Source organism: Monodon monoceros, unplaced genomic scaffold (genome assembly GCF_005190385.1).
Source record: "Monodon monoceros isolate NGI ecotype Baffin Bay Population unplaced genomic scaffold, NGI_Narwhal_1 Super_Scaffold_20, whole genome shotgun sequence".
NCBI lineage: Eukaryota > Metazoa > Chordata > Mammalia > Artiodactyla > Monodontidae > Monodon > Monodon monoceros.
The window spans coordinates 5,847,383-5,867,958 of record NW_021703777.1 but is presented as its reverse complement, the minus strand read 5'-3'; the positions used below and the strand labels follow the sequence as shown (position 1 = coordinate 5,867,958).

Here is a 20,576-nt window from a genome sequence, read left to right as displayed (position 1 = left end):
CCCCATTTGGTCATGGTGTATAATCCTTTTCAGGTGCTGTTGGATTCTGTTTGTTAGTATTTTGTTGAGGATTTTTGCATCTATGTTCATCAGTGATATTGGCCTGTAGTTTTCTTTCTTTGTGACATCCTTGTTTGGTTTTGGTATCAAGGTGATGGTGGCCTCGTAGAATGAGTTTGGGAGTGTTCCGCCCTCTGCTATATTTTGGAAGAATTTGAGAAGGATAGGTGTTACCTCTTCTCTAAATGTTTGATAGAATTCGCCTGTGAAGCCGTCTGGTCCTGGGCTTTTGTTTGTTGGAAGATTTTTAATCACAGTTTCAATTTCAGTGCTTGCGATTGGTCTGTTCATATTTTCTATTTCTTCCTGATTCAGTCTTGGCAGGTTGTGCATTTCTAAGAATTTGTCCATTTCTTCCAGGTTGTCCATTTTATTGGCATAGAGTTGCTTGTAGTAATCTCTCATGATCTTTTGTATTTCTGCAGTGTCAGTTGTTACTTCTCCTTTTTCATTTCTAATTCTATTGATTTGAGTCTTCTCCCTTTTTTTCTTGATGAGTCTGGCTAATGGTTTATATATTTTGTTTATCTTCTCAAAGAACCAGCTTTTATTTTTATTGATCTTTGCTATTCTTTCCTTCATTTCTTTTTCATTTATTTCTGATCTGATTTTTATGATTTCTTTCCTTCTGCTAGCTTTGGGGTTTTTTTGTTCTTCTTTCTCTAATTGCTTGAGGTGCAAGGTTAGGTTGTTTATTCGAGATGTTTCCTGCTTCTTAAGGTGGGCTTGTATTGCTATAAACTTCCCCCTTAGAACTGCTTTTGCTGCATCCCATAGGTTTTGGGTCATTGTGTCTCCACTGTCATTTATTTCTAGGTATTTTTTTATTTCCTCTTTGATTTCTTCAGTGATCACTTCATTATTAAGTAGTGTATTGTTTAGCCTCCATGTGTTTGTATTTTTTACAGATCTTTTCCTGTAATTGATATCTAGTCTCATGGCGTTGTGGTCAGAAAAGATACTTGATACAATTTCAATTTTCTTAAATTTACCAAGGCTTGATTTGTGACCCAAGATATGATCTATCCTGGAGAATGTTCCATGAGCACTTGAGAAAAATGTGTATTCCGTTGTTTTTGGATGGAGTGTCCTATAAATATCAATTAAGTCCATCTTGTTTAATGTATCATTTAAAGCTTGTGTTTCCTTATTTATTTTCACTTTGGATGATCTGTCCATGGGTGAAAGTGGGATGTTAAAGTCCCCTACTATGAATGTGTTACTGTCGATTTCCCCTTTTATGGCTGTTAGTATTTGCCTTATGTATTGAGGTGCTCCTATGTTGGGTGCATAAATATTTACAGTTGTTATATCTTCTTCTTGGATTGATCCTTTGAGCATTATGTAGTATCCTTCTTTGTCTCTTGTAATAGTCTTTATTTTAAAGTCTATTTTGTCTGATATGAGAATTGCTACTCCAGTTTTCTTTTGGTTTCCATTTGCATGGAATATCTTTTTCCATCCCTTACTTTCAGTCTGTTTGTGTCTCTAGGTCTGAAGTGGGTCTCTTGTACACAGCATAAATATGGGTATTGTTTTTGTATCCATTCAGCCAATCTGTGTCTTTTGGTGGGAGCATTTAGTCCATTTACATTTAAGGTAATTATCGATAGGTATGTTCCTATTCCCATTTTCTTAATTGTTTTGGGTTTGTTATTGTAAGTCTTTTCCTTCTCTTGTGTTTCTTGCCTAGAGAAGTTCCTTAGTACTTGTTGTAAAGCTGGTTTGGTGGTGTTGAACTCTCTCAGCTTTTGCTTGTCTGTAAAGGTTTTAATTTCTCCATCAAATCTGAATGAGATCCTTGCTGGGTAGAGTAATCTTGATTGCAGGTTTTTCTCCTTCATCACTTTAAATATGTCCTGCCAGTCCCTTCTGGCTTGCAGAGTTTCTGCTGAAAGATCAGCTGTTAACCTTATGGGGATTCCCTGTGTGTTATTTGTTGGTTTTCCCTTGCTGCTTTTAATATGTTTTCTTTGTATTTACTTTTTGACAGTTTGATTAATATGTGTCTTGGCATATTTCTCCTTGGATTTATCCTGTATGGGACTCTCTGTGCTTCCTGGACTTGATTAACTATTTCCTTTCCCATATTAGGGAAGTTTTCAACTATAATCTTTTCAAATATTTTCTCAGTCCCTTTCTTTTTCTCTTCTTCTTCTGGAACCCCTATAATTCGAATGTTGGTGCGTTTAATGTTGTCCCAGAGGTCTCTGAGACTGTCCTCAGTTCTTTTCATTCTTTTATCTTTATTCTGCTCTGCAGTAGTTATTTCCACTATTTTATCTTCCAGGTCACTTATCCGTTCTTCTGCCTCAGTTATTCTGCTATTGATCCCATCTAGAGTATTTTTAAGTTCACTTATTGTGTTGTTTATCGTTGTTTGTTTCATCTTTAGTTCTTCTAGGTCCTTGTTCAATGTTTCTTGCATTTTGTCTATTCTATTTCCAAGATTTTGGATCAGCTTTACTATCATTATTCTGAATTCTTTTTCAGGTGGACTTTCTATTTCCTCTTCATTTGTTAGGTCTGGTGGGTTTTTATCTTGCTCCTTCATCTGCTGTGTGTTTTTCTGTCTTCTCATTTTGCTTATCTTACTGTGTTTGGGGTCTCCTTTTTGCAGGTTGCTGTTTCGTAGTTCCCGTTGTTTTTGGTGTCTGTCCCCAGTAGCTAAGGTTGGTTCAGTGGGTTGTGTAGGCTTCCTGGTGGAGGGGACTAGTGCCTGTGTTCTGGTGGATGAGGCTGGATCTTGTCTTTCTGGTGGGCAGGTCCTTGTCTGGTGGTGTGTTTTGGGGTGTCTGTGGACTTACTATGATTTTAGGCAGCCTCTCTGCTAATGGGTGGGGTTGTGTTCCTCTCTTGCTAGTTGTTTGGCATAGGGTGTCCAGCACTGTAGCTTGCTGCTCGTTGAGTGAAGCTGGGTGCTGGTGTTGAGGTGGAGATCTCTGGGAGATTTTCGCTGTTTGATATTATGTGGAGCTTGGAGGTCTCTTGTGGACCAGTGTCCTGAAGTTGGCTCTCCCACCTCCGAGGCACAGCACTGACTCTTGGCTGCAGCACCAAGAGCCTTTCATCCACACGGCTCAGAATAAAATGAGAAAAAGTAGAAAGAAAGAATTAGTAGAAGAAAGAAAGAAAGGATGGGGGGAGGGAGGAAGGAAGGAAGGAAGGAGGGAAGGAAGGAAAAAAAGAAAGAAGATACAGTAAGATAAAATATAATAAATTTATTAAAATAAAAAATAATTTTTAAGAAAAAAATAAAAACAAACCAAAAAACGGACGGATAGAACCCTAGGACAAATGGCGGAAGCAAAGCTATACAGACAAAATCTCACACACAAGCATACACATACACACTCACAAAGAGAGGAAAAGGGGAAAAAATCATAAATCTTGCTCTCAAAGTCCCCCTCCTCAATTTGGGATGATTCGTTTTCTATTCATGTATTCCACAGATGCAGGTACATCAAGTTGATGGTGGAGCTTTAATCCGCTGCTCCTGAGGCTGCTGGGAGAGATTTCCCTTTCTCTTCTTTGTTCGCACAGCTGCCGGGGCTCAGCTTTGGATTTGGCCCCGCCTCTGCGTGTAGGTCGCCTGAGGGCGTCTGTTCTTCGCTCAGACAGGGCGGGGTTAAAGGAGCAGCTGCTTCCGGGACTCTGGCTCACTCAGGCCGGGGGGAGGGAGGGGTCCGGATGCGGGGCGGGCCTGCGGCGTCAGAGGCGGCGTGACGTTGCGCCGGCAAGACGTTGCACCAGCCTGAGGCGCGCCTTGCGTTCTCCCGGAGTTGACCCTGGATCCCGGGGCCCTGGCAGTGGCAGGCTGCACAGGCTCCCCGCAAGGCGGGTGTGGGTAATGACCTGTGCTCGCACACAGGCTTCTTGGTGGCGGCAGCAGCAGCCTTAGCGTCTCAAGCCCGTCTCTGGGGTCCGTGCTTTTGGCCCCGGCTCGCGCCCGTCTCTGGAGCTCCTTTAAGCAGTGCTCTTAATCCCCTCTCCTCGCGCACCAGGAAAGAAAGAGGGAAGAAAAAGACTCTTGCCTCTTCGGCAAGTCCAGACTTTTCCCCGGACTCCCTCCCGGCTAGCCATGGCGCACTAACCCCCTGAAGGCTGTGCTCACGCCGCCAACCCCAGCCCTCTCCCTGCGCTCCGACCGAAGCCCGAGCCTCAGCTCCCAGACCCCGTCCGCTCCGGCAGGTGAGGAGACAAGCCTCTCGGCTGGTGAGTGCCGGTCGGCACCGATCCTGTGTGCGGGAATCTCTCTGCTTTGCCCTCCGCACCACTGTTGCTGCGCTCTCCTTCATGGCCCCGAAGCTTCCCCCTCCGCCACCCGCAGTCTCTGCCCGCTAAGGGGCTCCTAGTGTGTGGAAACTTTTCCTTCTATAGAGCTCCCTCCCACTGGTGCAGGTCCCGTCCCTATTCTTTTGTCTCTGTATTTTCTTTTTTCTTTTGCCCTACCCAGGTACGTGGGGGGTTTCATGCCTTTTGGGAGGTCTGAGGTCTTCTGCCAGCGTTCAGTAGGTGTTCTGTAGGAGTTGGTCCACGTGTAGATGTATTTCTGGTGTATCTGGTGATCTCCGAGTCTTACTCTTTCGCCATCTTCCCCTCCAGCTATATACTAGTTTTTAAAGAAATGAAATCACCCTCTGCACATTGTTCTTTAACTTTTTTTTACCTTGATAACATATCATATATATTACCATTTGCCTAACTTCATATGTGATTATAATTTCTATGTGTGCATCACATCCATATATAATTTTATATAAACAATTTCCACATGCTCTTTTGCTTTATAAGGACTTTTTCCCCTTATCTCCTCCATCTGCCCTCCCATCCGCACCCCCAGAAATTTATGCGTATCTTTCTGTGACTTTTTCCATCTTCACATAGCCGGGTAATGGTGCATGTCTACACACAAATGTGTGCACACACAGACACTTAGGGAGGGTCTGCCCTTATATGTTTTACAAATAGTCCTATTATACCACTTCCCGTTTTACTTTTCACACTCAGTCTTATTTGGTGGAAATCCCTTTAGGTCAAATGGCAGAGAGCCAATTCATCCTTTTTCATTATTGTATAATATTCCAAGGTGTGGCTCCGCTATAACTTATTTAATCATTTCTCTACTGATGAGCATTGTTTACTCTGTTAGTCAGGTTCTAGTCAGGAGAGAGAAAACAGACTTTTTGTTTTATCACAGAGAATTTATTGTAAAGATTTATTGCCTGGCTCTATACGATCACTAAGTAAGAGAGAAGGGGGAAAAAAAATAAAAACAGAACAGCAAGATATTACAAATTGGAATTGCAGGAAGCAGTCGTCCCCCCTAGGTCTGGGTGAACAAAGGAAAGAAATTAGAATTATTAAAAGCTTGGAAGAGGGGCCCCATGGAACTGAAACTCAGACTTCTGAGGAGGGAGCCAGCTGGCGGGTGCTGATGTCTAAAACCTGCTTCTGCAGGTGTGAGAAAAGCTGCACAGGCTCAGCAGTGGCTGCAGGAAGGAACTGCTGCTGCCACGGTTAAGAATCGTTCCTAGACTAATGCTCAAACACAAGAAGCAGATAAGAAGCCAACAGGAAGCAAATCCTGTTTTCTTTTCCCAAGCTTCCAGTTTCCCTGCAGTGTCCTTCTTCAGAGGGAGCTAGGTGACTTTGCAGAGTCCCAGCTTCAGAGTAGAATTCAGGAGGGTGGGTTTAAAGGTTCCAGACATTAAATTAACAACTGGCACATCTTTATTGCCAAGATTTTTTTGTCAGTTAAGAATAGAGCTGTATTGTGTCCTTATTTGCATATCCTTTTGTACCCGTGATTTTATTTCTCTGGAATAGATTCCCAGGAGTGAGATTACTGCATAAAATGATATTTTAAATTTTAACAGTTGTTGCCAGATGTTTTTTTTAAATGATACTGCAAAAATTCACACTCCTGCTAGCAGTTTTTGAGAGAAATCTTTCTTCTTATCCCCACCAGAAATAGAGGCTATCACTCTTTTCCATTTTTCCAGCATAATGGGTTAAAGCAATGTCTTGTTACTTTAATTTGCATTCTCCTGACTGCTTGTGATTTTAAGTATGTTGTCATATGCTTGTTAACAATCTGTAGTCCTTTTCTGTGCATTTCTTTTCCTATCTTTTGCTTGATTTTTTTTCTATTGGGATTCTTTCTGTTACCTTTTGTTGTGACTAGACAAAGCCTTTGACTACTATAGAAATTGAACTTTATCAGTCTTCTGTGTTGTACTTTTTTCTAACTCAATTGTTTGTTTATTCACTTCCATTTTTGTATTTTTTCCAATATAATCTAACCAAAAGCAACTTATAGCTTCTGGTTCCTGTATTAGTTATATAAATCTCCCTCACTCCAAGACTGCATTTATAATATAGGCTTTTTGCGGTACGTGGGCCTCTCACCGCTGTGGCCTCTCCCGCCGCGGAGCACAGGCTCCGGACGCGCAGGCTCAGTGGCCATGGCTCACGGGCCCAGCTGCTCCGCGGCATGTGGGATCCTCCCGGACCGGGGCACGAACCCGTGTCCCCTGCATCGGCAGGTGGACTCTCAACCACTGCGCCACCAGGGAAGCCCTATACGCTTATTTTTAAAACTTTATTATTTTTTACGTTTTAGACTTTGTTTTATATGGAGTCTGACTGTATATATTCTTTGATACGGGTTTCAATTTTTCTTTCACATGGATAGCCAGTTGTCCAGAAGCATTTATTATATCAACTATCCTTTCAATATTAACTTGAATACTAGTTTTTTTAAATGTGAAATTCTTATGCCTATTTTTGGATTTCTTATTCTGGATTTTACTGACTTTTAATTAATTCTTATGCCAATACCATATTGACTTAATCACACTGACTTAATGTGGTCAGTGCCTAGCACAAGATGTCCTTTTTTTCATTATTTTTTGAATATTCTCAGGCATTTCTTTTTCTATATATGTTCTTTAAGATCATTTTATCTATCTCCTTTGTACTTCCAAAAAGAAGAAATAAACCCCATTGGAGATTTCACTGGAACCACATTCTATTTATACGGCAATTTGTAGAGGATTTATATTTTATGAAATATTCTTGCCATCAAAGAATTTGTTCAGATAATGATTTATACTCCTAAGATATTATACTTTATATTTTTAATAAGACTTTATGATTTCCTTGTTAAATTTATTCTTAAATGTTTTATCGATTTGGTTTTTATTTTTACATTTCTGGATATTTAAAACTAGAAGAGAGAAAGCTATTGATTTTGCAGTATTTCCATTAGGCTAGACTAAACTGCTATATAAATAAATCCAGAAATGTGGTGGCCCCAAAGAAATACAAGTTAATTTCTCTCTGGTGATGGTTTAGAGTGTGTGTTCCAAATTGGCACATGGCTTTTCACTGTGTGTTCATTCAGGAACTCAGGGGAATTCAGCTTTACCATCTTTAATATGTGCTTCCTGGCTTGCTCTGATAGACACCATCCTAGCACAGAGCAGTAGAAAGGAGTATGGAGGAAAGTTTAGATTTATGGGACAAGCAGGAAACTGACAGTTGTTAGCTCTGTCCACATCTCACTGGAGGGAATTTGGCCATAGGCAACCTGTAACTGGAAGGAAGCCTGGGAGATGTAATGTGACTGGGGTGATGTATACCTAATTACTATTCTCTGAGGACAGAAGAAGGATAGTGGGTTTTAGGAAATTTAGTAGACTCTGCCATGATATATGTATCCTGTATCTAGCCATTGTACTAAAGTCTCATTTACTGCAGTTTTCTTTTATAACTAGAGGCAGTTGGAATTTCGGTAATATCATATCATCAATCAGAGAAAATTGGTTTATTGCTTCTTTTTCAATAATTTTTTCTATCACATATTTCATTTTCTTGTTGTTAAATTTGTTAGAAACTCTTAAGTCGCGTAATAAGAGCAAGAGCAAGCAGCCCTAAGAGAATTTCTTTAATTAACATAGTTCTAGTATTTTACTGTTTAGAATAATATTTGGTAATGGTTTTTAGGATATTGTCTTTATCACTTTTAAAGATTTCCTTCAATTTTTATTTTACTCAGAGCTTACATTCTAGTAACACTGTCGAGGTTTGTTAAACATCTTAACTATAAGATCATAGTTTTTTGCTTTTGATGTATTAATCTAATGAATTGTTGATCGATTTCCTGATAAGGAAGTATCAGGAATAAATCCTATTTATTTTATTCCTTCAGCATTTTTTGGTACACTGCTGGTGTATCAAAGATGCATACTACTATTAGATATATGCTAATATTTTAAAAGAATTTTTGTGTCTGTAGTCCAAATTAAGACCAGAGCATAATTTTCTTTTCCCTCTTTATATCTTTTTGGATACTGTCTTAACACATTTGGAGATTAATTTATGCAGAATTAATAATATGGATTAAGGAAGTTTATGTTCCTATGGTCAAGAATACTGTAAATAAAATTAGAATTATGTGTCCTTTAAAAGTAAGATACAACTCAATTGTGAAATCATCATGCTCTTATCCTTTGCAGGGCACATAGACTTTTATTTACTTACCCAATCTCTTCTTTGTTAATTATCTATTCAGATTTTCCTCTTCTTGAATAAATTCTGACAACTTTTATTTTGCTAGCATGTGGTCCATTTCCTCTAGGTGTTCAAATTTGTTGTAATACCATTACATGGAGCATTCTCTTATAATTTTTCTATTCCTTTCTGTGTCCTTGATTATCCTTTCTTATTTCTTACATATTTCTGTTCTCCTTAATAAGTCTTATAGGAAATTCATCTATTTTGTAATTATTTTCAAAAACCTGCTTTGAGAAATATTTCTTTATCCTTCTTATTTATATCCATTTAATGAGTTTTAGCTTTTTTATTATTTCTTTTTACTGCATTCTTTTGTTACTGTGTTCTTTAATAACGAAGGCCTTTACAGTCATAAATATTTACCTGGATATAGCTTTTGTTGTGTTACATAGGTCTTAGTATAACATTTTCCAGAGTTTCTGTCTGTAATTTTCCAGTTAGTTATTTCTTTGGACCAAGCGTTATCTTAAAATGTGTTAGTTTTGAGGTGATCAAGATTTATTAGTAATATTTCAAATTTTTATTTCTAATTTTGCTGACTCAATATCAAAGGAAGTACCCTATAAAATCTCTACTTGAAGATTTTTGTGGAGGTATTATTTGAAGCCACATAAATTTTTAAAGTTTTTTAATTTAAAGGACATGAGATTTTTAATACGTCTATTAATTGTTTTATTGTATTATTCAGTTCCTCTGTATCATTTATTTTTTGTTTACAAACCACATTGCTTTCAAAGACTTTTCTTCTATTTCAAGTTTTAATTCTTTAATTGTTCTCACAGAAATAGTTTCATGGTCTACTTAGAATTTTTCAGATGACCCTTAAAATTGCCTCATTTTTTTTTTTCTCCTTTCAAATACCTTGAGTTTTAGCCTGGGGTGAGAGCCGGTGGGGCAGAGGACAAAGGAGGAAAACTACAGAATAGCATCATAGCAGTGGTCTGTGTGAGATTGTCTTATTCTGATTTCTGAAGTCAGAAATAATTTGTTTTTTCCTTTAGTTTACATAAAAAATAACAAACAAATAAAACCCTCCTTTAAGCTTCCTTACTGCCGTCTTCTGATTGATGGATATACAGAGTATTCCTCTGTAGATAAATACAAGTCCACTGCATTATGCATTCTTTAACACAGAGCATCCCCTTTTAAAAGAACTATGTCACTTTCCTTAGATTACAATATTAAATATATTAAAACAACTTAGTAACGATTTCCTCATTTGGTAATCATTTTTTCTTGCTGATAATAAAAATCCAACCATGTTTAGTAAGGTCAAATTTGAAAAACAATTATTATATTAATAATAATAATCACAAAACCAAGCTAACAATAGCAGATTCATTCATATCAAACCAAAAATTAGAAATTTTGAAAAGATTTAAACATGCTTATGAAACTAGAAGTCTCTCCCTCTGCATACTGTGAACAATCTGCTAAGATTGATCTACTAAGATAGCTCATCAAAATTATTGCTTGAAGATCCCATAATTTTCATGTGGACTTGTCTGGAACTCTTGTTGGTTTCAGCTTTTAGTGACCTACAAGGTCCCTATAATTTGGGTACCAGTAAGTTATGTTAGATTCTGAGACAGCTTCTATTTAATCTAAGGTAAAAACTTAAACTGATCATAATGAGGTATGACAACCATATTTGGCTAATCTACAAAGAAGAATATGTCATTGCAATAGTAATGGGACAAGCCATTCAATTAATTAGTAGCAAATTGAACAGATTGCTTTGGAAGTGTTCCAAGAGGGAAAGTGCTTGTGGAGCTTTGCTTCAAAAGCAAGGCAGACCAGACTTCCTTAATCCCCTTTGGTAGAGAGAAATTTGATTTTCCATCCTTGAATTTTATATGCCAGAATCTAATCCACAGTAGAGGTAGAATTGCAGGATAGAGAGGTGTTTATGTTAAAATTATGGGTCTAGTAACCTGTGATGATTGTCCTGATTTTTGAGGGGGCTCTTTGGGTGTTTCCTCTACCTGTGAATAATAATGGAAATATTATAAACTTGTAATCTCTAAACTGTTTTCATCTATAACTCATTTGATCCTATCCCCAATATATTATCTGCCCATTTCACAGTGAGGAATTTGGAGGTCTGGGATCTCAAATACACTCCTGCTAGAACTAGTGCACGGGTACAGGTCTAGTTCAAGTCAAAACCCCATTTTATATCACCGCCATTGCAGCAATAGGGTAACCTCTCTGTTCCCATGTGTTAACTGGAATGGAAATAATAGAGATCTTAGCCACGGCAAAAAGTTAGCCTTTGCCTAAGCTTGTTTATTTCCTTCAGTGCCTAACCTTGTATTAAGAGGAAATAGAGCTAACTGATTTCAGCGTAAAAGGTCTCTTGAAGTACGAAATAATAAAGCAGAGGCCTCCTCCCATTAGATTGGGGGAGGCTGAAGCATATGGGAATTAGCTGCTTATTACGACCTCACACTGAAGTCATTCACAGTTATGGAAGGACGTGGCCCTCCTTGTTTTTAATCTCAAAACACGACAAAGTCCTCTTTGGTTAGAAAAATTAAGTAATCTGATGCCAGATCAATTTCTTGTACAAATAGTACTTCTTGGTTCTTGCTGAAGAGTTTTCAATTCTAGTTCCTTGATCATGTTCTCAAGTATCATGTAAAAATAGAAAACATAGTAAAACAACCAGGACAACCAAACTGCTCTCAAAGCCTGTTAATGTATCATTGACCTCTGTGCTCTACAGTCCTGTGTCAAAATCCTCAATTTCACTGAGAAGGAAAGATGGATTGGTTTTGTTTTCTTGTCTCTAGAAGAGAAGTTGAAATGTCAGTAGAAAAGCACCTCTCTCCATCACCAGAGGAAGCTAATCAAGGAAACATGTCTTCAGGGAGCACACACATTAATCTCCAGCTGGATCACGGGGCTGTTACGAGGTGTAACTAATCGTACAGTTGCGACTCATCTCGGTCTGTAATAACATGCTCCACCGTGCCATCCGTGGTTGGATGAGATGGATGTTGCATGTAAAAGAAAACGTGCTGTTCAGCTGAAATGTCTGCAAGCCTGTGCCAGACAGTGACAGCTTGCAGTGAATGCGGCTACTGTGTTTCCACCATAACACATTTACCCTGTGTTTCTGAAACTGTCTCGAGCAGTCATCACAGGACAATTTCAGACCCACAGGTTGTTATAACAGCTTCCTTCTCAAAAATGACCCCTGTCGGGGCTTCCCTGGTGGCGCAGTGGTTGAGAGTCCGCCTGCCGATGCAGGAGACACGGGTTCGTGCCCTGGTCCGGGAGGATCCCACATGCCGCGGAGCGGCTTGGGCCCGTGAGCCATGGCCGCTGAGCCTATGCATCCGGAGCCTGTGCTCCGCAATGGGAGAGGCCACAACAGTGGGAGGCCCGAGTACCGCAAAAAAAAAAAAAAAAAAAAAAAAGACCCCGGTCAAGATGCACTGTAGTTGTCTACTCAGATCCATTGTGGTGTTGAGCCCAGATGCTCAGAAATGTTTTTTAAAAAGAATCCTAAAGTGCTAAATACAGATCCTTCACAAACTTTTGGTTTCCAGAACAGGCTCTTCCAACACTTTTTCCACAGCAGGAAAGGTGTGCTGTGATCTCTTGGTATAGGTACCACACATTCTGTTTTGTCAGGTCAATTTCCCGCCAGCTCTAGCCATAAGGCCCTGGACTGGCCTGGCTTACAGGCAACAGAAGGCCTGCAGGCTTTGAATGAGGTAGTGCCACCCTTCAAGGACCCATGCGACTTTACAGTTGCATGACTTTTAAAAAAATGTATCTATTCAAAAGCTTTTTTTCATGCTTCTTTCCTCTGAAATTGGAAATTCCTTAAGAGGCAAGAACTGAGGTATAATTTTTTAAAACTTATTATTAAGTTTTAAATTTTAAAATAATTTCTCAATATTTTTAATTTAAACGATTAAATGTTTTAAAATTTTAAATTACCTTTAATTTTTTTAAAATTTTGAAAATAAAATAACTGAACAGACAGATAAAATGTATTTTAGCAGAACAGGAGTTAGATGTTATGTACCATGTACCCAGTATGCAATATTGACTGACACTGAGGACCGGAATTTACTGGTAGAAGAAAAAAAGGGGAGATAATGGACTATTATTTTCATTTCTAATTCTATTTCAAAGGAACTTCATATGTTTTTCTAGAGAAATAAGTGTTTCCTGGAAATAAATATTCCTAGACTGATATATAACCTGATAATAATTGAAACATTTTCAAAAGGACACCTATATATACTAGAGAAATAAAATTTGGTAAAAGAAATACCATTCTGTGTAAGCAATTTTTATGTCTGTTAGGACAATACAGAGGACATCTACACGTTGGCCTATGCTGTGCTTTCTTTTCTCAGCAGCAAAGAATACTGCTGTTTTTAATCAATGTCTCTAATTTTATTTTTCAGAACGACAAATCCCCAGGGCGATCTGCAAGTCGATCAAGTAATATTTCAAAAGTAGGTGAACTGTATTCATTTTCTTAATTGTTTATTAATTTACATATTTTATGAGTTCAAGTAAATATTTTCTAACATTTAACCTGCTCTTGTTATCTGTGAGCAATACACAAATATGACTTGTTAATGGTCTTAAATATTTTAAGAGTTTACCATGATTGATTTCATACAGCAAAATGAGTGAAGCTATTTTTCGTCTTCAGTGCTGTATGCAAAAGACAATTTGCTACTTTCCGAGTGTCACTCAAAATATGTTTCTTCTCGCACTTCGGCTCAGAAAGCTACCACACACCCAAGGTGAAACTCTATCAACATCATGGTACAATTCCCATGAATTCAGTTTTTCCAGGAGTATGGGCTCAACTATGCTGGAATCTAACCAGGACAGGTTTTAGAAAACAATTTAATTTAAGACACTAGTTTGGTCATACTTGCTTTATAGAGTCGATGGATGAAAAAACCAAAATACTCCCTAGACTGCCTATAAATCCAAGCAACACACGAGGGTGTTGAAAATCCCATGGCATGGGAGAGATCCTCTAGATTTTTATTTCTCCTAGAAAACAAAAATTAAGAGCTATTCTCTAAGATGAGGCACTATGCAGTTTATAGACTTGGTACTTGGGGAGTGAAAAATCATCTAGGGCCATTTGTGAAATTGGAAAATTATGACTTCCAAAAGTATAATTCTGACAAAGCTGAATTTACCATGACGAGAACTTCCACAGCAGGGCCCCTCACTTGCCAACACCACAGCCCTGAGCTCAATTTTGTAAACGTAATTTTGTATTATTTTCCTTCAGGGGGGCCCCCAAAACAGCAATAAACCATAGGCACTACAGAACATAGACCCACTTCCAATTTAGAAAAGTTTTTGTTTTGTTTTGTCTTGTTTTCACAAACAAAGGACTTCTATTACTCATTTAAAAATAGCAGTGGCCAGATTATCAGCATTTTCTTAAGTGGGTTTCCTGAGGCTGATTCTTATGAGACAATGTTAAGATGGTCAGTTGACACCTGTCAACACACTGGGTTGAGTATGGGAATGGAATCCTGCTCTTAGGAAACTCTCGTATTTTTAATACACAGTAAGGATGCCTGTCCAGTGCTCCATAGGGAGACCACATCACTGTGTTGCAATGCTCTCCACTGTACAAGCTTAGTAAGATAGTCCAGAACAAAAGCAGTCAATGTTTCTGCTTTCAAGACGTGCAGAGATGCAAGAGACCCACAGAGAATTGTATCTCAGTAGTTGGAACTGTACCTCTCTAAGGACATTGCAATCTGGGCGCCTTCCTAATATTTGAGAGCCCATATGGCCCAGTGGTTAAAGCACTAGCCGTGTAGACAGAGGATGTGAGTGTAAGTCATCACTGTCACTTCCTACTTATGGGACCCGAGACACTCACTTAACCGCCCTGAGACACGCTTGCCTCCACTGGGACATGAGGCGATGGTATCAGTCATTGAAGGTTTTCTTAAGTGGTTGTAAATCAAAACAATACCTTTCAAATGTCAGTCCTCTCCATCACATCATGGAGAGCCTTGCCTGCAACTACAGAGCATCATCATCTTTCTGAATGTGAGTGTTAATGTTGACCTAGAAACCTGTAGGCAGTACTGACAACTCCTTTGTCATGCCAATTGCTTCGTGATCCAGGGGTAAAATTGTATCTGCGTTTCCAAACTGCTGTTTGACTTTGACATAATGCAGCTTGTTTATAGCTTTTACCTTTGCATTTATTCTTTAAGAAAAAGTCAGAAATTAGTTTCCCTTCTATGAATTCGCCTTCCAGGCTCTGATACATTTTTTGTGTGTGTTTTTGCCTCTCCAAGAGCAACACTCTCGATTTTATTGGTGCAAACTATTGATTTTATTACTGTTTAAGGTATATCTTTCATGTACATCTTATTACTCTCAGAAATACTTTTTTCTTTTGTATTAACAGTATTCACAGACTATTGATAACACTTTTAAAATAGGAGTAGTATGAAGAAATTTTATTCAAAGATGATACGAGTTTGGGACAATAAGACAAGTGTGAGCTGTCATCAGTCTAACAAGTATTTGCTAATCCATATTCTATTTATAGATGACCTGCATAAGCTATTAGATATAAATATTGGTTGTTATCCATTTTGATGGTAATTTATCTTAGATTAGGAACATGAACTGGCAGGTCTTATTGACCGGTTTGCCAAACTGCATCATAAATGTTCTAGACTCATTCTTTTTTTTTTCAGTTATGATTAAACAGTTTATTTGATACATTTTAATTGCAGGCTTGTGTGGGAGACAATTAATGATAAAATGGATTCTATTCAGAGAGAAAAGAAAAGCTCTCCCCTTAAACAGTCATTCTAATTGTACAGTCACAAAAACTCAAACCATCACACACCCATGGGGGTGAAAAGATTTCAGTGTGCTTAAGTTTATTAGACTTAAGCCAATATACTGCTACTTTTACTTATATTCAGAATGACAGCCACAAATCCTAAATCCACTGTAGAGCCTTCACTACTTTTTAATGAATTACTAAGTGATAAACTCTTCATTAAGACCACATAACTTACCAAGAAGGAGGTGGCAAATTCTAGTAATATTTGAGTCCTTTAACTTTTTTATTTTTACCACCTTTATTGGGGTATAATTGCTTTACAATGGTGTGTTAGTTTCTGATGTATAACAAAGTGAATCAGCTCTACATATACATATATCCCCATACCCCCTTCCTCTTGCATCTCCCTCCCACCCTCGCTATCCCACCCCTCTAGGTGGTCACAAAGCACCGAGCTGATCTCCCTGTGCTATGCAGCTGCTTCCCACTAGCTATCTATTTTACATTTGGTAATACATATAAGTCCGTGCCACTCTCTCACTTCGTCCCAGCTTACCATTCCCACTCCCCGTGTCCTCAAGTCCACTCTCTACATCTGTGTCTTTATTCCTGTCCTGCACCTAGGTTCTTCATAAACTTTTTTTTTTTTTTAGATTCCATATATATATGTGTTAGCATACAGTTTTGTTTTTCTCTTTCTGACTTACTTCACTCTGTATGACAGTCTCTAGATCCCTCCACATCACTACAAGTAACTCAATTTCGTTTACTTTTATGGCTGAGTAATATTCCATTGTATATATGTGCCACACCTTCTTTATCCATTCATCTGTCGATGGACACTTAGGTTGCTTCCATGTCCTGGCTGTTGCAAATAGAGCTGCAATGAACATTGTGGTACATGACCCTTTTTGAATTATGGATTCTAAGGGTATATGCCCAGTAGTGGGATTGCTGGGTCGTATGGTAATTCTTTTTTTTTTTTTTTTACATCTTTATTGGAGTATAATTGCTTTACAATGGTGTGTTAGTTTCTGCTTTATAACAAAGTGAATCAGTTATACATATACATATGTTCCCATATCTCTTCCCCCTTGCATCTCCCTCCCTACAACCCTCCCTATCCCACCCCTCCAGGCAGTCACAAAGCACCGAGCTGATCTCCCTGTGCTATGCGGCTGCTTCCCACTAGCTATCTACCTTACGTTTGGTAGTGCATATATGTCCATGCCACTCTCTCACTTTGTCACAGCTTACCCTTCCCCCTCCCCATATCCTCAAGTCCATTCTCTAGTAGGTCTGTGTCTATTCCTGTCTTACCCCTAGGTTCTTCATGACATTTTTTTTTTCTTAAATTCCATATATATGTGTTAGCATACGGTATTTTTCTTTCTCTTTCTGACTTACTTCACTCTGTGTGACAGACCCTAGGTCTATCCATCTCATTACAGATAGCTCAATTTCGTTTCTTTTTATGGCTAAGTAATATTCCATTGTATATACGTGCCACGTCTTCTTTATCCATTCATCCAATGATGGACACTTAGGTTGTTTCCATCTCCAGGCTATTGTAAATAGAGCTGCAATGAACATTTTGATACATGACTCTTTTTGAATTATGGTTTTCTCAGGGCATATGCCCAGTAGTGGGATTGCTGGGTCATATGGTAGTTTTATTTGTAGTTTTTTAAGGAACCTCCATACTGTTCTCCATAGTGGCTGTATCCATTTACATTCCCCCCAACAGTGCAAGAGTGTTCCCTTTTCTCCACACCCTCTCCAGCATTTATTGTTTCTAGATTTTTTGATGATGGGCATTCTGACTGGTGTGAGGTGATACCTCATTGTAGTTTTGATTTGCATTTCTCTAATGATTAATGATGTTGAGCATTCTTTCATGTGTTTGTTGGCAGTCTGTATATGTTCTTTGGAGAAATGTCTATTTAGGTCTTCCCATTTTTGGATTGGATTGTTTGTTTTTTTGTTATTGAGCTGCATGAGCTGCTTGTAAATTTTGGAGATTAATCCTTTGTAAGTTGCTTCATTTGCAAATATTTTCTCCCATTCTGAGGGTTGTCTTTTGGTCTTGTTTATGGTTTCCTTTGCTGTGCAAAAGCTTTGAAGTTTCATTAGGTCCCATTTGTTTATTTTTGTTTTTATTTCCATTTCTCTAGGAGGTGGGTCAAAAAGGATCTTGCTGTGATTTATGTCATAGAGTGTTCTGCCTATGTTTTCTTTTAAGAGTTTGATGTCTTTTTTCCTTTAAGAGTTCGTTAAGTGTCTGGCCTTACATTTAGGTCTTTAATCCATTTTGAGTTTATTTTTGTCTGTGGTGTTAGGGAGTGTTCTAATTTCATTCTTTTACATGTAGCTGGCAAGTTTTCCCAGTACCACTTATTGAAGAGGGTGTCTTTTCTCCGTTGTATATTCTTGCCTCCTTTATCAAAGATAAGGTGACCATATGTGCGTGGGTTTATCTCTGGGCTTTCTATCCTGTTCCATTGATCTATCTTTCTGTTTTTGTGCCTGTACCATACTGTCTTCACTACTGTAGCATTGTAGTATAGTCTGAAGTCCAGGAGCCTGATTCCTCTAGCTCCGTTTTTCTTTCTCAATATTGCTTTGGCTATTCGGGGTCTTTTGTGTTTCCACCCAAATGGTGAAATTTTTTGTTCTAGTTCTGTGAAAAATGTCATTGGTAGTTTGGTAGGGATTGCAGTGATCTGTAGATTGCTTTGGGTAGTATAGTCATTTTCACAATGTTGATTGTTCCAATCCAGGAAAATGGTATATCTCTCCATCTGTTTGTATCATCTTTAATTTCTTTCATCAATGTCTTATAGTTTTCTGCATACAGCTCTTTTGTCTCCCTAAGAAGGTTTATTCCTAGGCATTTTATTCTTTTGTTGCAATGGTAAATGGGAGTGCTTCCTGAATTTCTCTTTCAGATTTTTCATCATTAGTATATAGAAATGCAAGAGATTTCTGTGCAGTAGTTTTGTATCCTGCTACTTTACCAAATTCATTGATTAGCTCTAGTAGTTTTCTGGTAGTGTCTTTACGATTTTCTATGTATAGTATCATGTCATCTGCAATCAGTGACAGCTTTACTTCTTCTTTTCCGATTTGGATTCCTTTTATTTCCTTTTCTTCTCTGATTGCTGTGGCTAAAACTTCTGAAACTATGTTGAATAATAGTGGTCTAGTGGGCAACCTTATCTTGTTCCTTATCTTAGTGGAAATGGTTTCAGTTTTTCACCGTTGGAAATGATGTTGGCTGTGGGTTTGTCATACATGGCCTTTATTTTGTTGAGGTTAAGTTCCCTCTATGCCTACTTTCTTCAGGGTTTTTATCATAAATGGGTGTTGACTTTTGTCGAAAGCTTTCTCTGCATCTATTGAGATGATCATATGGTTTTTATCCTTCAGTTTGTTAGTACAGTGTATCACGTTGATTGATTTGCATAATTGAAGAATCCTTGCATTCCTGGGAAAAACCCCACTTGATCATGGTGTGTGATCCTTTTCATGTGCTGCTGGATTCTGTTTGCTAGTATTTTGTTGAGGATTTTTGCATCTATGTTCATCAGTGATATTGGCCTGTAGTTTTCTTTCTTTGTGACATCTTTGGTTTAGGTATCAGGGTGATGGTGGTCTCGAGGAATAAGTGTTGGAGTTTTTCTCCCTCTGTCATATTTCGGAAGAGCTTGAGTAGGATGGGTGTTAGCTGTTCTCTAAATGTTAGGTAGAATTCACCTGTGAAGCCATCTGATCCTGGGCTTTTGTTTGTAGGAAGATTTGAATTACAGTCTAAATTTCAGTGCTTGTGATTGGTCTGTTTATATTTCCTATTTCTTCCTGGTTCAGTCTCAGAAGGTTGTGCTTTTCTAAGAATTTGTCCATTTCTTCCAGGTTGTCCATTTTATTGGCATAGAGTTGCTTGCGGTAATCTCTCATGATCCTTTGTATTTCTGCAGTGTCAGTTGTTACTTCTTTTTCATTTCTAATTCTATTGATGTGAGTCTTCTCCCTTTCTTCTTGATGAGTCTGGCTAATGGTTTACCAATTTTGTTTGTCTTCTCAAAGAAGCAGCTTTTAGTTTTACTGATCTTTGCTATCATTTCTTTCATTTCTTTTTCATTTATTTCTGATCTGATTGTTATGATTTCTTTCCTTCCGCTAACTTTGGGGGTTTTTTGTTCTTCTTTCTCTAATTGCTTTAGGTGTAAGCTGAGGTTGTTTATTTGAGATGTTTCTTGTTTCTTGAGGTAGGCTTGTATTGCTGTAAACTTCCCTCTTAGAACTGCTGTTGCTGCATCCCATAGGTTTTGGGTCATCATGTTTTCATTGTCAGTTGTTTCTAGGTATTTTTTAATTTCCTCTTTGATTTCTTCAGTTATCTCTTGGTTATTAAGTAATGTATTGTTTAGCCTCCATGTATTTGTATTTTTTACAGAATTTTTCCTGTAATTGATATCTAGTCTCATAGTTCTGTGGTCAGAAAACGTATGTGATACGATTTCAATTTTCTTAAATTTACCAAGGCTTGATTTGTGACCCAAGATATGATCTATCCTGGAGAATGTTCCATGAGCCTTTGAGAAGAAACTGTATTCTGTTGCTTTTGGATGGAATGTCCTATAAATATTAATTAAATCCACCTTGTTTAATGTGTAATTTAAAGCTTGTGTTTCCTTATTTATTTTCACTTTGGATGATCTGTCCATTGGTGAAAGTGAGGTGTTAAAGTCCCCTACTATGAATGTGTTACTGTCGATTTCCCCTTTCATGGCTGTTAGTATTTGCCTTATGTATTGAGGTGCTCCTATGTTGGGTGCATAAATATTTACAATTGTTATATCTTCTTCTTGGATTGATCCCTTGATCATTTTGTAGTGTCCTTCTTTGTCTCTTGTAATAGTCTTTATTTTAAAGTCTATTTTGTCTGATATGAGAACTGCTACTCCAGCTTTCTTTTGATTTCCATTTGCATGGAATATCTTTTTCCATCCCCTCACTTTCAGTCTGTATGTGTCCCTAGGTCTGAAGTGGGTCTCTTGTAGACAGCATATATACAGGTCTTGTTTTTGTATCCATTCAGCCAGCCTATGTCTTT

The 20,576-nt window shown here is 38.1% G+C and overlaps 1 protein-coding gene across 1 annotated transcript in view; it reads left to right on the top strand.

Moving 5' to 3' along the window:
- Positions 1 to 20,576, top strand: part of MARCH1 (membrane associated ring-CH-type finger 1) — a 324,508-nt gene that overhangs the window by 132,307 nt on the left and 171,625 nt on the right. Inside the window, exon 2 of the mRNA XM_029234568.1 lies at positions 13,071 to 13,121. Coding sequence (XP_029090401.1) covers positions 13,071 to 13,121 — 51 coding nt within the window. The remainder of the gene's footprint in view (positions 1 to 13,070; positions 13,122 to 20,576) is intronic.